At 44.8% G+C, this 16154-nt stretch overlaps 2 protein-coding genes across 3 annotated transcripts in view; one reads left to right on the top strand and one right to left on the bottom strand.

The window, feature by feature from the left end:
• The window catches only part of FKBP1B (FKBP prolyl isomerase 1B), a 45646-nt gene extending 38363 nt beyond the window's left edge, over positions 1-7283 (top strand). For both annotated transcript variants that reach the window (XM_084203602.1, XM_084203603.1), the window contains 2 exons: positions 3947-4059; positions 6582-7283. In XM_084203602.1, coding sequence (XP_084059728.1) covers positions 3947-4059; positions 6582-6710 — 242 coding nt within the window. In that variant the 3' untranslated portion in view covers positions 6711-7283. The remainder of the gene's footprint in view (positions 1-3946; positions 4060-6581) is intronic.
• Positions 7284-11646: 4363 nt separating this feature from the next.
• On the bottom strand, positions 11647-15986 carry SF3B6 (splicing factor 3b subunit 6). The gene is made up of 4 exons (XM_084201762.1): positions 15698-15986; positions 15339-15457; positions 13329-13467; positions 11647-12807 (listed from the first exon to the last, which is right to left on the bottom strand). Exons 1-4 carry the CDS (start codon positions 15725-15727, stop codon positions 12718-12720), a joined length of 378 nt encoding a protein of 125 aa, XP_084057888.1. The 5' UTR covers positions 15728-15986; the 3' UTR covers positions 11647-12717.
• Positions 15987-16154: the final 168 nt, after the last annotated feature.

Genomic DNA, 16154 nt, shown 5'->3' with positions numbered 1-16154 from the left:
GGCACTGTAGTCTGGGCAGTTTGGATGGATCTGTGGTCATGTTCCTTAATAAAATGATCCTGCTCCTCTTTAATCTGCAGCCTCAATGAGCTGAACATCAGTGTTTCAGTAAGACCCATGATCTGAGTCTCTTTTTATACACCCTTTTAATTTTTAAAACCTGGTTTTCAATTAGGATGCCTTGTAGATCAGAATGTTTTCAAATCTGTGCCATATTCTGATAACCAAGTTTGTGCAAGTAATTATTTTAATACAATGATTGCTCCCTTTCAGAAACCTAAGGGTTTTTTTACAAGTAGCCTTATAGGCATCTAGATGTCCTTGCTCAGTCAAAACTCTTATTGATTGTTCTGACTTGCAAAACAATGTTGTTGCTGAATTCCAGATTGTGGGGGTTTTTCTCCTTGCTGTTAGCTAAATAAATAAAGATGTAGGCTGAAGATGGGCATCCATCCTTGTTGAAGAATATTAACTAAATCAATTTTTTCACAAAAAAAAAATCAATTCGTGCATTAGCAAGAGAGAAAATAAAGCATTGTGCTGTTTTAGCTCCCAGGAGCCTGCAGAGCTAACTCTTAACTCTCAGAATCAGAGATAAAGAAGATCTAAAGTTCACATCTAAATCCGCATCGGAACTTCTTCAGGGCGTGTGGAGCCTCTGACTCATTTCCAGACTGGATGTGCATTTAAAGGGCACTCACATGAAAACTGACCCTCCTGCCAGAGCTTCAGTGAATACAGACCCTGGACACATTTGCCTCTGCATTCCAGTTTGTCTCCCAAAAGCAGTAAAGTGATGGCAGAGGAAGTTGCATTTGTGAATCCATAACCTCATGAATTTTCAATTGTTGCTGAAAATAGGATGTTGCTGTAAATATAGAGAAGCCTGATTTCTTCTACAAGGCCTAACACATCTTCTATGGGCATTTTCTAGTGAAATGAATTAGTTTTTAAATGGTGTATCAAACTAGCAATCTCATGGGAAGATGGAAATGTTGCTTTAAATGGGAAACATTGTCCAGGAGCTGTTGTCAAAATCTCTGAAGAGTTAATTCTGATTCTGTCACTAGTTTGATGTGGGGTGTTTTGTAAACCATCAGAGCTTTAAGCTAAGAGTTTTAATAGGATTTAGTTACAAAGTGAAATGAATGCATAATAAAGTGTTGTGGAACTTTGCATCTGAATCTGAACTTTCAGATTGAGGCTATTTTATAATAAATATCTTCTTTACCTCCTTGGGCTAATGTGAAGAGTAATATTTGCATACTGCTTTGAACATGCAAACTGTAATGACAGTACTAAGTTTTAATATTAAAACTATTAAATATTGGGATTCTGTAGTAGTCTCCTTCCATTTCATAGAATCATAAGGTTTTATGATGTGTTTAAAAATAAAAGTGCTCTGAGGAAGGACTGTCACTTAAATTTAAGATCAAATACTTCAAAAAGGATTATATTATATGCCTGAGAGTTCCCCCTGAGCTGCTTCTCCCTGCCTGCCCTCCCCCAGTACAGGCTGAATTTCTATATTACAAATGAATCCATCTTAGTCTGTAGCTGGAAAACCTTGTTCAGGAGCTGCTGTGGCTTCCCAGCCCGCCTGGAGGGGTTTGTGGATATCACTGAGCTGGTGCATTGCGCAGTACTTGGGAATTTCCTCCGGTATTGGTGAAGCCACCCCCTGAGTTCTGTGTCCAATTCTGGCCCCTGAGTTCAGGAAGGACATTGAGGGGCTGGAGTGAGTCCAGAGAAGGGCAGTGGAGCTGGGGAGGGGTCATGAGGGTAAATCCTTTGAGGAGAGACTGAGGGAGCTGGGAGTGTTAGTCTGGAGAAAGGAGGCTCAGCAGGACCTCACCACTCTCTACAGCTCCCTGACCGGAGGGTGCAGCCAGTGGGGTCAGGCTCTGCTCCCAGGGAGCAAGGGACAGAGCAAGAGAAAATGGCCTCAAACTGTGCCAGGACAGGTTTAGGTTGGAAATGAGGAGAAATTGCTTCACAGAAAGGGTAATTAGACATCGGAATGAGCTGCCCAAGGAGGTGGTGGAGTCACCTGGATATACTCAGTGCCATGTTCTGTTTGACAAGGTGGCATTGAGTCAAAGGTTGGACTCAGTGATCTCAGAGGTCTTGTCCAACCTCATTGATTCTGTGGTTCTGTGGTTCTATGTACTTGCATCAGAGCACACATGCAACACTTCATTATTTTACTGTGAAAAACTAAAGAATTATGTCAGGCACTAATGGTAATGGTTATGAAACATTCCTTATGGGCAGGTTACTCCATAGCTTTCTTTCTAAGGCCTTGAGCACATGCATAGGTGTGTCTGAAAAACCAACTTGGACAAATGTTGGACTTGGCTAATGGCTAATTTGCCTTTATATGGCATTTGATTTTAATATTGATGTAAAATATCTGGACAAAGAACCCCACTGGAATAATCAAATACTGTGTGCTCATAACTGCAAGTCAAGAATTCCATTGCCACTGATTTAGCTACTAATGAATTTGGAGACATCTGTGTCTGAGCTGTTGTTTGGACTACCCTTTATTCATTGCACAGAAATAGGGACTGCTGGGATGTGATTCATTATGTCCTAATGTACATCCCTAGATTTGGTTAGATGAATTGCTCCCTGAAAGTGCATTTTTCTCTGACTTGATTATCTATTTTCTCTGAGTAATTAGCTCAGAAGTAGCTGGCTACATCTTAGAAGCCTAAAAGTTGGCAAAATGAATCCTACTGTTTTAGTCTCTGTTTTTCATTCTGGCACATCTCTTCATATTTACCTTTGATTCATCGTACAGACTTTTTAAGCAAGCAAAATATGCCTCTTTGTTACTGGACAATAATTGATGTTTTTTTCTGAAAAATAAAATTTGTGCATCAAGCTGATCTGTTAATGTAACTGCTCTAATGGAAAGAAGCTAGTAAGACTGTATCTTTGATACTGAATCTTAAAGACACTTTTTTTAGCATTTTCTTTCAAAGCTGGACTTGTTAATGTTCTTTGCAACCAAAGTCTTTGTCAGATTAATTAACTTCTCTTTGTGCAACCCCTTGCATAGAAGAGTCATGGTGTATGCCCACAATACTGGCTCTAAAGCACTACAATGAAAGGATTGATTCTAATATATAAATATCTGCCAAACCTTGCAATATCCAGAGTAAGGCATTTTAAGTACCAGGTACTTCTAAATTGAAAGCTACTGTAATCAGCCACAATTTGAAAAGAGAAGGAGAAAAGCTGATCATGTAGTGCTCTGTGAAGGTTTGTCCATTTGCTGAGGAATCTGGGCATGTGTTCAAAACCCATGGACTGAAACAGTGCCCGTGGAAAGGAACGAGTCATGTTGTCTGTGACTGTCTCTGAATCAAAACATGAAAAATGAGGGTAGTAGAACATTTATATAAATGTCTCTGCTGCTTTCATATTTGTGACTGCAGTCTCTTCTGTTGTGTCTGTATGAGGAGAGATGCAGTTGTCACGTTGTGTAGAGGTTTCACACACATGGTGTGGATGGCTCTGTTTGTGTAACACACATTATTAGGGGCAGCCCTGGATCAGGCACCTGTCTTGGGATTCTCTCTTCTGCTGCCTCCCACTTCTTCCTTGCCTGCTTTTATCCACTTAGGCAAGGAGCTCCACTGTGCAAACAACAGCTCTTCTGTATGTCTGTGCAATGTCTGGTGCAATATGGGTCATACCCTATTGCATTGATAACAGTAAAAATAATTTCCATTTTAGATCCTACGTTACAGGAAGGCAAAGGTAACAATATGGTACCACTGCAGTTGCCTCTCCTGCCTTTTGAATGAGGCTTTAAAGTAAAAATGGAAATGAGCAGCTGATGTGACCAAGACATTAATTTTTCACTCCTTCCCTCTCCTCCAGCACTTAAATTTAGATGTATCTCAGACTGAAACCATGTGTCTTGTTTTGGCAGGAATGCTACAGAATGGAAAGAAGTTTGATTCCTCCAGAGACAGAAACAAGCCATTCAGGTTCAAGATTGGCAGGCAAGAAGTCATTAAAGGATTTGAAGAAGGTGTTACACAGGTATTAATAAATTGTTCTGGCTGAACCTGGCTGAAGGGTGTGTGAGCTCAGCAGTGTCCAGGGCAGTGGTGACAAGACCAAGTGGAAATCACAGTGAAGGATATGGAGTGTTTTGTGAAAGTGTGGTGCATTTGAGCACAGTATTTCCTCTAGTTTCCATCCATCCATCCATCCATCCATCCATCCATCCATCCATCCATCCACCCACCTAGGGCTATCCCCTGCTCACAAGCCTTTCCCCATGGTATGCATTTGGGAGAGGAGAGGTGAAGTCCCCTCCCCAGGGGCCATGTAAGCCCTGTCCCTCTCCCATGGGCAGCTCCAGCAAACAGCAGTGGCCTCTAAGCTGAGGTGGCAGCTTTTTATGGAGTGACCTCTATTCAGCTACTCCATAGAAGCCCAAGCTGCCCCTTCTGATGGCATCTATGACCCAGCTACAGATTCTGACCCTGACTGAATAAGGTGCCAAACTGCACTGTTACATTTTTACTACTTCAAACTCCCAGCTACAAAGCATTCACTGACCAGCCCTTTACTGAGAGAAAGAAAACTGCCCTCCATTGACTGCAGTTTGAGTACCAGCACAGGAAAAGTCCCACAATACAATTCACTGCCAGGTCCTGCTTTTTTGTGCAGTGCTGTGAGGGCCCCCCACACATGAGGAGTGTGATCACGCTGCTCAAGAGCACAAGTGAATGAGATCAGGGTGCAAATTTCTCCTGACTTCCCATTTCAAGATCCAAGAGCTCAGTGTAGGAGGCAACTGTTCAAATACTCTTACAGGAACAACTTTAACAGGAACAAGTTCTTATGCTTAAATAGAGAGAAGGGAAGAATGCAAAAAGAGAAACAATCCACTGAGGAATGATGCAACTGTGCTTTTCCAGAGAGGGGTGGAAGAGACAAGGGTTTCCAGCCCTATGGAGAAAGCAGTGCAAGCATTCCCTCCTCTCCAGACAGAGAAGTCCATTTGAGGAATCCTAGACTGTGAAAAATATCATCTTCCTCTGAAGGATTTGAATTGGGCTGTTTATTATTTGCTTTGCAGAAAGGCCTGAGAGAGCTCAGGACTGCAGAGCTGTAGGAAGCAGAAACCAGTGCAGATAAAGCAGCAGCAACAAGTGCTGGGTGAATCAATTCAGCCCTTCCTTGACTGGTCTCACTGTCCAGCTCTTGTCCCTTAGAAAATGAGTGGCCGAGAGCCATGCCAGGAACCCGTGTGGCCACACGCTGCCCTCCTGCTCCTCCTAGTGGATCACTGACACAAGTCGAACTGTCTCCTTCCAGCCCAGGGTTTGAGGGATTTGGGGAGTGTGCTGGACAGAGTCTCTTGGAACAAGGCAGTTCTCTATGTCCAGCTCACAGATTTCACAAACCTTTGTGTAATGACTGTCAGATGTCAGCAGGGTCTGTCTGCATTTCTCTGCTCAGCTTCTCAAAGTTCAAGTTTGCCTCATCCCTAAAACCCCAGGCATGACCTACCAGCAGGGATACATCCAAGCACTGGACAGCCAGTCCCATGCAAAATCTCTGTGGGGACCAGGGAAGGCCATCAGCTTGGACATCCTCAGCCCCATGAGTACTCCTTGAACGTGGGAAAGTTCATATCCCCATTTTTCTTCTACTCAAAGTAATTGACTGTCTAGCTCTGAAAATACTCTCAACCAGGAGGTATGACATAATCTGTAGTCCAGTGATGTGCTCAACCTTGGGAGAGAGGTCTGAGTTAAAATCACTGCTTCAAATCAGGGGATGTTTCTTGGCCAGTGAATATTCTATCACCCATGTATGGTGCATGAACAGCAGTTTGAAAATGTTCCAAAACACTCAGTTAAAAGATAGCTCCAGATCTCAGTGAGCAGTTCCCTTCAGAGCCAGCCTGGAGTGAGGGAAATCAGCATTCCTACCCATCCAGGGGCTCTCTGCCTGGATAAGTAGCATAAGTGAGATGTCTGCCCGGAGGCTTGGACTGAGTTTAGGGAAATAAGTGCTGAGCCTGGCTGTGTTGGGCACTGATCTCTCATGAATAGAGATCTCTGAGGGCCTTTTCCCAGTGCCTGCTGATGGTGTTCCTTGTACCCTGTGCCCCACAGGAGGTACTCAGACCTCCTGCAGCCTGCCCTGGTATAGGCAGGATGGACCAAGCATTGTGTTAAAAAGACTGTGTCACTTCCAGGCTGGTTCTGGCAGTTTAAATAACTGCTGTGAGAGTGCAGATCATTGAGGAGGCCCATGCCCATGTCTGAGCTCTTTGTGGCAGCTGCAGCTTGAAGTGAAACCACTTGGACTCAGAATCATAGAGTGGCTTGGGTTGGAAGGGACCGCAAAGATCTTCCCCTTCCCAGCCCCAGACTTAATAATCTTAAAGGTCTTTTCCAAACTAAACAATTCTATGAATCTGGTGATCCCAACACTGCTTGATTCTGTAAATCTGCCAGGTAATGATTTTTTTTTTTTTCCCTCCTAATCCTGTTTTTTTGTGTCTGTGTTCCCTTTTCCTTTCTCTGATGTCCAAAACGCAGATGAGCTTAGGACAAAGAGCGAAGTTGACCTGCACACCCGAGATGGCCTACGGAGCCACAGGCCACCCTGGGGTCATACCTCCCAATGCCACACTCCTCTTTGATGTGGAGCTTCTCAGGTTAGAGTGAACCTTCCTGAGGGAGTTGGCTGGAGACATCTGTTAATAACCATCCGCTCCTTCCCGCCTTGCCAGCGGCGGGAGGAATCTTCACTGGAATCCCAACCTTCCCTGCTCAAGCTGTCCTGTCAGTAGCGCCTGACTCTTGGTTTCCTATGCCTTCCTTCTCTTTTATAACTTTGTGGTGTCTGTATTTGCCTTTTATTAGAAGCTTTGCTTTGAGGAAAAATGTCTCCCGGTGTAACATTTCCAAGTTGTACATTTTATTGAATTTGCATGTACGAAGAATTCACGGTGATGACTGAAAATATATATAAATATAAATATAAATATATATATATATATTCCTTATTGAAAAAAAACCACTGCCTTACTGTACACTTAAACCAAGAAAAAATAACCACAAAAGGTGCTCAAAAGAAAAAAATCCAATGTACGCCTTGTACATGAACGGGCATTAGCCAAACAGAGTTACCTGCGCTGCCACTTTTCTCAACTTGTACGTTCTGCTTGCTGCTGTTTTAAAAAAATACTGTCTCATTTAAGAATTATAAGTATATATATAAAACAATAAAATCTTGATACTTTACTGTTTCTCATCCTGTTTTTCTCTTCTGTCTACCGGGATGCTCTTTACTGTACAAGAAGTTCTTCAATTATCAACCCATTTTTTGTTAATTATTTCTCCTATATGAAATACATGTAGCTCTGTGCACTGCTTCTATTAGAGATGGCCCAGTGGAAGATCTCTGTGGGAGCAGAGGTAGCAGGGACATGCAAGTAAGGGGTGCTGGGACAATTTTCCTGACTCTCCGTTTCCCCTGCCTCTATGGCCCCTCAATTCTGGCCAAAATTTGGCTGCTGAAGAGATGGAAAGTGCTGCTTGTCAAAGACATGCAGTACTGGTCTAATTCTGTGCCTTTACAACAGCAAAACTAGTATAATATTTTCTACTGGAGCTGAGCAAGGCTAGGAAAGAGCAGGATTATGTGCATCCACCTTTCAAAAGAAATCTGAGCTGTGGGATGATGTGGCCACTGAACATTCTGGGGTTTTTAGGCTCTAGCAGCTGCTGCTGTTTACAAAGCCTGCAAACTGACTGTGTGCACTGGGCCTCTGGCACTTGAGACTCAGCAATATTTATTTCATTTGCTGCTTGTATGAATTCATGAAATGCTGGTTTCTCCTCTGGAGGCAGGAAGATATGTTGGCTGTTACTTACCTGGATTTGAGAGCAGGACCTGATCAGCAAGGTTTTCTCTGCGCTGTTATTTTGCCTTGTCTGATTTCTTTCCATTAGGTTCATTTTTCCTCTTTGCTGTAGAAGACCAGAGCATCACTGGGTCATGATGTTACTTTTTTTTAACTTGACTATGAACTATTTGCATGGTTTTCTACTAACAGATGTTTTGATGGTCATATTTCAAACTGTTGTGCTGTTTCTATATCTGTGTAAGAAGAACACTCCCAGCATGAGCAGTCAGACAGCAAAGCTACAGAGATGACCCCAGCTGACACTTCCTGGAGTTGAGAGAGGGAATGAGCACACAGAAGCAAGACTGGCGATCTGGCCAGGGTCCATGGCTCATGGTCTTCTCCCTCCAGATGTTCATTTTACCCACAGAGCTGCATTTATTTCAGCTTATTAATTAATAAACTCATAAATCCCTATCTTACAGATTTTTATACACTAAGTGGAGTAAATATTTTTCTCACTCTGCTTTCCATAAAAAAATAAAGGGATTTTCAGAACCCTTTTTTTGGTGGAAATCTCAGGTCACTACAGCAGCTGGGTTCCACTTCCATTAATAGTTCTTTTATTTGGGGCTTGCTAATTTCCGGTTAAAAATTGGTAATTGGATCTGTCAAGATCTGATGTCCACCAGCTTTCCCAAATAATTTGAAAAGGTTCTGCTCTCCTTTGCCACTGCCCTGGCCTCTGTTGCTGGCCTTCCTTTCCCCCCTGGGTCACAGATTGCACTCCCCAGTCTTGGTTAAAGGTAGCGTGGCTCTGTTGTGCCTGTTAAACACAGTTTCATTCAGCACATTGGTCTAAGCTGTTCTATCAATGGCTCAGTTTAAGTTAATTGCTTATAAAAAAAATGAAAAAAACCCAAAGTGTGATAGAATCACAGAATGGTTTGTGTTGGACGGGACCTTAAAGATCATTTTGTTCCAGCCTCCTGCCATGGGCTGGAACATTAAACCAGGTCATTCAAAGCCCCATCCAGCCTGGCTGTGGGGAACCTTTGCCAGTGTCTCACCACCCCTCACCATAAAGAATGTTTTTCCTAATCTATGATCTAACCCTGCCTTCTGCTAGTTTGAAGCCATTCCCCCTTGTCCTGTCCCTCCATGTCCTTATAAATAGTCTTTGCATTTCTCTTGTCAGCTTTCTTCAGGTACTGAGAGGCCACAGTTAAGTCACCCCAAAGCTTCTCTTTCCCAGGCTGAACAATCCCAATTCTCCCAGCCTTTCCTCATGGGGGAGGTGCTCCATCCCTCTGATCATCCTGGTGTCCCTCCTCTGGACTTGGTCCACATCCTCCCTGTGCTGGGACCCCAGAGCTGGATGCAGGTGGGGGTATCACCAGAGAACAGCACCTGCTTTGGGCCCCTTCCTCAATGTCTCAACAGTGAATGGCAGTGCCAAGCATTGTGTGAGTGACCCTGGAATGGCCCCGTGCTCCCTCCATCCCCTCTTGGCCTTGCTGTTTGGGAGCTCCTGCTGCATCTGAGGCAACGGGCAGGGCATGGCTCCTGCGGGTTTCTCACCAGGAAACCCAGCACGTTCCTGCTGGGCTCTGAGAGCTGATCATACTTGATCTTATCACTTCTATCTGCAGAGCTGCCACATGCCCTTCCCTCTGCCCTCCCAGCACAAACCAGCCATTACCCACTCTGTAAAATCCTTATTACAGCTGGCTGATGAAGCTCTCCCTCATTGCCTCCTCTCTGCGGAGACCTTGGTTGGAAACAGGGACTATTACATTTTTCATGCCAATTTCATTAAAAAGAAAAAATCTGAAAGGAAAACTAATTGTGCTTTGTGATACTTAGGGAAATTAAGTCTTCAAGGAAATGTAATCTTCAGGTCTTTATTCCACTGCAAATGCGTTAATTTATTTAATTGTATCATCGATCAACACAGTACATATAATTATTACCTCTATATAATAGATTGGAAAAAAATTACTGTCGTTGCCTGTGTAATCAGATATACTCTTGTTACTAATTTCTAAACAGATTCAATGGGAAAAAATGACCTTCAAGTCTTAATTTCATGCCCTACTTCCTGAAAAATTAAATGGGAAGTGAGCACACACAAAACCAGCACAGATGCAGAGTGCGAGCCTGGTAACATCTGCTTTATTTGCTGCCCCTCTGCCATTCATGAGCTGAACTCATTTCCCTGTTCTTTGATATTACATTTCAAACAAAATCTTGAGTAGATCTCATCAAAACAGTCCTCTGGGCATTCCATTTCCATTCCCTCTGTCTTGCAGGTACAAATTATTATTTCATTTTACATGTGCAGGGACATTGAAAGCCCTGAACAGGCACTGGAAGAAAAACTATGAAATGGAATATTTAATGAAAGGCGGCAGCTGAGCTCTCAGAGAAATCAAAAGCTGCTGATCTTGAGGATTCATTGAAGGAATTTTTATTAATCTTATTACCCTAAAGAATTGCTTTTTATATATGTTTTTCAAACAGCATCAAATCCTCATCAAAACAGACACTGCAGTGCAAGCACCATGCTCTCTGCTATTGACAGAAGCAATGTGGTATTTGCATATGATTTAAAACAAGGCTGGCAGCACGCAGCACCATTATTGGCATTCTGGTATTTATTATCAGTGTTCATTATTTATTAGAACCATAAATCCAGCATGGCAACAAGCACCTCCAGTTCCCGTTCCAGCAAGGAGCCTTTGTTGGTGTAAATGATTTCAGTTATCCAAGTGTTTGGTACATGGATGTGTATGTGTACATGGCACATATAAATATATATTTTTATATATATAAAAGATACATATTTGGGGGCAGAGCAGTTTGTAACACTTGAAAAGCTATGGATGCTCACATAGAAACAAATCCCCCAGGAGGATTTAATTCATTTAAAGATTTTTAATGCAAATGTTCTTGCCTGAGAACTTTTGGTTTGTGTTAATCTGATGGGCAGGACCTGGAAGCCAGGCTGGCCAAGGAGGGACTGCTCACCTAAGCCAGTTTCTGGGCTCCAAGTCTCCCAGTGCCTGCTCCTGACCTCAGCCAGGGTTACTGCAGCCTGCAAGGCTTCTTGCTGCAAAACCAGCATCAGTTTTGAGGGACAGATGCAGATTTGGGGGAATTGTGCATGAAGCATGGCTCTGGCTCACATCCCCAGTGCCTGTGTGCAGGGGAAGGCAGGGCAGATCTGTTCCAGTGCGCTCCAGGGTCAGACCCAGGATAGGACTTCAAGCACCCCCCCAAAGTGGGTGAAATCACACCTCAGCCGTCATGGCTGCTTTTCCCCAGAGCTGGCTTGGAGCTCACTCTTCTTCAAGAGCCATTACTGGCCTTTTCTTTGTAGCATCTGATTTATTAATTTGTAATAGTTGATTTGAGGAATTAAGAAAATGGGAACATTTAGTGCAAAATTATGATTGTCTAGTTTCTCATTGGTTCAAGTAAATGTGAGTATTGCTGTGAGCCCCTCCCAGCTGCCAAAGGAGGTGCCCAGCACAGGGCAGCTGCCAGGGATCTCCTCCAGGTGAGATGTGGGCATTGTTCCCACAGCTGGGCACCCTCCTGTCTCACACAAGGACAACCCTGTACCCACAGACAGATGTGCTGCAGCTCCTGCCTGCATCAAACACTCAGGTGATGAATGACTCCCATCTAACAGCACAGGTTACAGGCAGGAGCAGCACAGCCTTGATGAAAAAAAGCAAAATATGCATTTATTTTTTCACCAAATGGACACAGCATTGTTCCCGAAGTGAAAGATTCCAACAAAAAAGTAATTTCAGAAAATGGAAGCATTCCTCTATGACAGTACAATGCACTGAAACACAAAACTGGATTACAAATTCCAGGCAAAGTACATTGTTATCTGCCCAGGTTCTGCACTGGCTGGAAACTGTCTGGTCAGGGAGTGGAACATCACATCCATACAAATAAATCTTTCCAAGGTGGGATGCTACCCACATTCACACAATTTCCAGCTGGTTCAGAACACAGCTGGTTCTTTCCCACTTCCAAAAGATACTGGCTGTGCACAGCCTGGATCACACTCATTTTAACACACAGGACATGAGTACTGAAAAAAGAGCCAAAAAAATGTAAATTTGTTTTTCCTCCACTACATGCTACACCTAAAAATGTATGTACAGAAGATGTGTTACAGTTCAACTATGCCAGGTAGAAAACAATCACACTACAGGTATCAAAATGAAAACCTTCATCTACTGTCTCATTTTGGTCATGTGTTCTTCAATTGATACCAAATCCTCAGTCCAAACCTGGGACACAAAACAAAGCCCCCCATACACTTTTTGTTTTTGGAGTGTGAGAGCTGGGTTGTTTCACTGCAGCTGATCAGAGCTGGTATCATCACTGGGAACAAGGTACTTGGACTGGAGTCCCCTTATCAGCTGGATCCTTTTGCAAGCCTTCATCTTCTACAGTTTGTGAAAGCAACTTTGTTACAAACACGGGCTTGGGCTTGCTTTGTTCAGTCAAACACAGAACCTGCTCAGTCCCTTCTTGAAAGCTCCTGCTAAAAACAGGAGATTGCAGCCTTCACCAGGTCACTCTCAGCACAGGGAAGCCATGTTGCCTTGGGGGATGTAATCTTAAAGCAGATCTCCCTGTGTTCTACATTTACTTAATCCTAATCTGAAGATATAAAAACTCATATTGCAGCTTATCAAATTCATAAGAGAAAAAAATTACACTTTGTTAAGAACTCCTATGTTTAGGCCAAGAATTTGATGACAGGGCTTGAAAACAGTTTTCCAAAAAGGATCAGTTTATTTTGGTGGATCTGTGTTAATCCCATATTTTTCCTTGAGAAGCTTAAGCTGTTCTTCTTTCTTCTTTGTGTCCATCTTTTGGAATGCCTGTAATAAGGAAAATAAAAGATGTAAGAAGACAAAAAAAAAAAAATCTCTCATCTCATGACAGGTTATTTCCCAGTATCTGCAACAAGCACTACTGTGAACTCCATCACCATCACACACACAGAGCATTGTTTGATTCTTGTCCTTGGAGAATGTCCCAGGGCCCTGGATGTCATCAGTGACAGGGAGGACATAGAGAACTGGAGACCTTCTAACCATAAACAAGATCTCACCTCCTGCTGCAGCTGTGCAATTGTAGGGCATCTGCACCTTCTTCTCCAGAGTACACTGCCCACAAACATCTTTTTCCTACCCTTTGTCAAAAGGTAATTTTTTTTTGCACACAAACTACCAAGTAAAACCACCAGAAACTCTGACCATGTATCCCATTCACTCCCTTTAACAGTTTGGATTCTGTTTCTTAAAAACACCCAAGCAACTGTCTTTACAAAGTGATGCTGGGGTTGTTTCTTTGTGACAGCTCTGCTCAGAGGTGAGCTCCCCAGCCCAGGTGCACGTACCCTGTTGGCGTTGTAGTACAGCACCACGAGGTATCTGTTGCACACGTTGAACCCCGACAGGTGGTCACAGGCGTTCTTGGCATCGAAGATGTCCTCATAGACCACGTAGGCTGTTCCTCTGGTCTCAGGGGTATTCCCACTGCTCAGCAAGGCAGAATCAAGGTCAAATAAAATGAACAAGAAATATTTATTTCACAGTGACTGAGATTAGATGAACTAATGCAACGTCACTAAAAACCGATTTGTTATTTTTTCTAGGTATTAAACTACATCCCTGCTTTCCACAGCAAACAGTTCAGAGCCAGAGACAACAGGAAAATGTGCTGTATTTTGCTCCATAAGGGAAATGCACTTCTCCAGAACAACTGGGTTGTTGCAGCTTTTGTCAGGGCTGCCATGTTGTGTCTGGAAATAATTTAAATCATTATTACAGCAATTAGCTTTTATTTAATGTTATAAAATTTGGCTGTCAGTGGCTGTCTGGATGAGACGTGTCCCTAGGATGGAAAGGGCTCCTGGCAAATCACAAAGTCAGTGTAAGAGGTGCAAGCCCACTGCTGAGGCACAGCCATCACCCATGGGAGCAGCAATTCCATGTCCTTTTCCTGAGGGATGGGACACACGACTGGGCACATAACAGCAATGAGCCCAGAGGGGCTGCAGAGATCCCAAAGGTCTCAGGTAAGAGATGGTGACAGACACTTCTGAGTCAGAACAACCTCCCTAAGGTGCTTCTGAGAACTCCCAAGGACAAATGGTATCACACAGCTCCACACTGGGATGGATCTCTGCAAAGATGAGGAGGCCAAGGGGATAAACTCTGCACAAAGCACAAAAGCCTTTACAGAGGGGCTTACACTTTATGCCCTGGCACTGAGGATGTTGGCATTTCTGTGGGAAATTCCATGAATTAGTAGTTCTGAACAAACTGCTGGGTGCCCACACTAGTGCATCACTCCAATGGAAAGCCCCTGATATGTCCCAATTCTGTGTCCCACTGTCATGCTGTTCCAGCCCAATCTTTTTCAGAAAACTTAAGTACTGGCTCTCCTTTATGCTCATTAGCAAAGAGTTCCACCTATTTAGCCAGGCAGTGTTTACACTGCCCCTTGTTCCCTCAGCCACTTCTCCAGTCACATCCACTGCCCTCCCTTGCTTGAGAAGGGTCTGTCTGGTGTCAAATCCCAGCATGGCACCAGCAGCACGTGTCCCCTTGTGTCCTTTGCTTACTGAAAGCAATTCTGTAAAACTCACTTTACACAACAATCATTCAAACAAGTCACCCAGGGAAGCTGTGGATGCTCCATCCCTAGAAGTGTTCAAGGCCAGGTTGGATGGGGCTCAGAGCACCTGGGCAGGTGGAAGGTGTTCCTGCCCTCTGCAGGGGGTTGGAATAAAATGGTCTTTAAGGACCCTTCCAACACAAACCCTCCTATGATGATCAAAACTCCGGTCCTCAGCATTTGAACTAACCCGAAGAAGAACGTCAGAGTTGCTGCAGACTTGTACAACCTCCATACATTTTAGATCCAAAGGCACAGTCACACCTCCCCTACCCAGACGGGGTATGGCCCAGGAACATCCTGTCTCTGCTACACAGGGCTTGCTGCTGGTATTTGTTTCTAGTGAACAGATCCAGCAACAGCAACATCCCTGCCTTCCCACTGGTTAGCAGATACTCATAAAACAGGAAAACTGTTTGTGCTCAGCTTCTGCCTTTCCTATTTTTACCCCAAGTGAAGGTAAAACTTCAGTTGTATTTGAAACTTACTTAAGCAAACAAGTCTGTCATATTTTGTCAACTTCCCCAAGTTCATTTCAAACTTAAGCTCATTCTCTGCACCTCCCAGCAGAATTATTTTCTAACAAATTCACGTGTTAAGAGCAACATCACATCCCCTCTGGCACTTGGGGTGTGCTCCAGTGCATTGAACCTTTCAAGCTGTGAAACACAGCTGCTCCTGGAGCACGGGAAACCCTTCAGGGTCCAAAGAAACTGGAAATACTCACACTCTGATCTGCCGGATGGGCCCGTACTTCCCAAAAATGTCGTACATCTCCTCGGCCGTGATTTTGTACGGCAGGTTCCTGATGTACAGGATCCGGTTGACCTCTGGAGGGAGCCGGATCTGATGGGGAAAAGACAAGCGGTGTGTTAGGCCCACGGCACGTACTGCAAATCTTAAACCCAGCAATCTAGGGGCAAAATAATGGAATCACCGAGCCACGGAACGGCTGGGGCTGGAAGGGGCCTGAAATATCACCCAGTTCCACCCTCCTGCCGCGTTCCCCTCAGAGCAACGGGATGCCCGGAGCGGCACGAAGCCGGAGCCTAGCCCGGTAGGGACGGGACGAGGCAGCGCACTCACGTTGGCTCGTTTGGCTGCTTGCATCGCCATGTCGGCGGGCGGTGAGTGGGGGCCGCGGCCTGGGACAGAAACACCGGCGGGGAATGAGACTGGGGCGGAGACACCGGCGGAGACGGAGCCCGGAGCAGAGACACCGGCAGGGACCGAGCGTGGAGAGGGGACAGCGGCGGGGACCGAGCTCGGAGCGAAGACAGCGCCGGGGACCGGGAGCGAGGGGCGGCACACCCGGATCTATCCCAGCAGGAACCGCGCGCTACCCTCACGGAACCGGATCCATCCCGGCGTGCACCGCGCGGGAAGCGGCAGCGCGCAAACCGGGCCAGCCCTCCTCATGTGACCCCGATCCCGGGCCCGCCCCGTGGTTAAGCCCCGCCCCTCATGCCCGGCCCCGCCCCGGCCCCGGCCCCACACGTTCGAGCCGCGGTGCCAGAGCTGCGACATGAACCTCTTTAATAAA

This window comes from Fringilla coelebs, assembly GCF_963513975.1.
Source record: "Fringilla coelebs genome assembly, chromosome: 3".
Classification (NCBI taxonomy): Eukaryota; Metazoa; Chordata; class Aves; order Passeriformes; family Fringillidae; genus Fringilla; species Fringilla coelebs.
Note: the sequence above shows the minus strand (reverse complement) of the source record. Positions and strands in the feature narration are given on the sequence as shown.

What these genes read in the sequence shown, in the direction of transcription:
- SF3B6 (XM_084201762.1), bottom strand. Translation starts at nt 15,727, where the DNA reads ATGGCGATGCAAGCAGCCAAACGAGCCAAC. An exon ending in CCCATCCGGCAGATCAGAGT is followed by an intron (nt 13,468 to 15,338) that starts GTGAGTATTTCC and finishes CTTGCTGAGCAG; the next exon opens with TGGGAATACCCCTGAGACCA. An exon ending in TGTACTACAACGCCAACAGG is followed by an intron (nt 12,808 to 13,328) that starts GTACGTGCACCT and finishes TCCTTATTACAG; the next exon opens with GCATTCCAAAAGATGGACAC.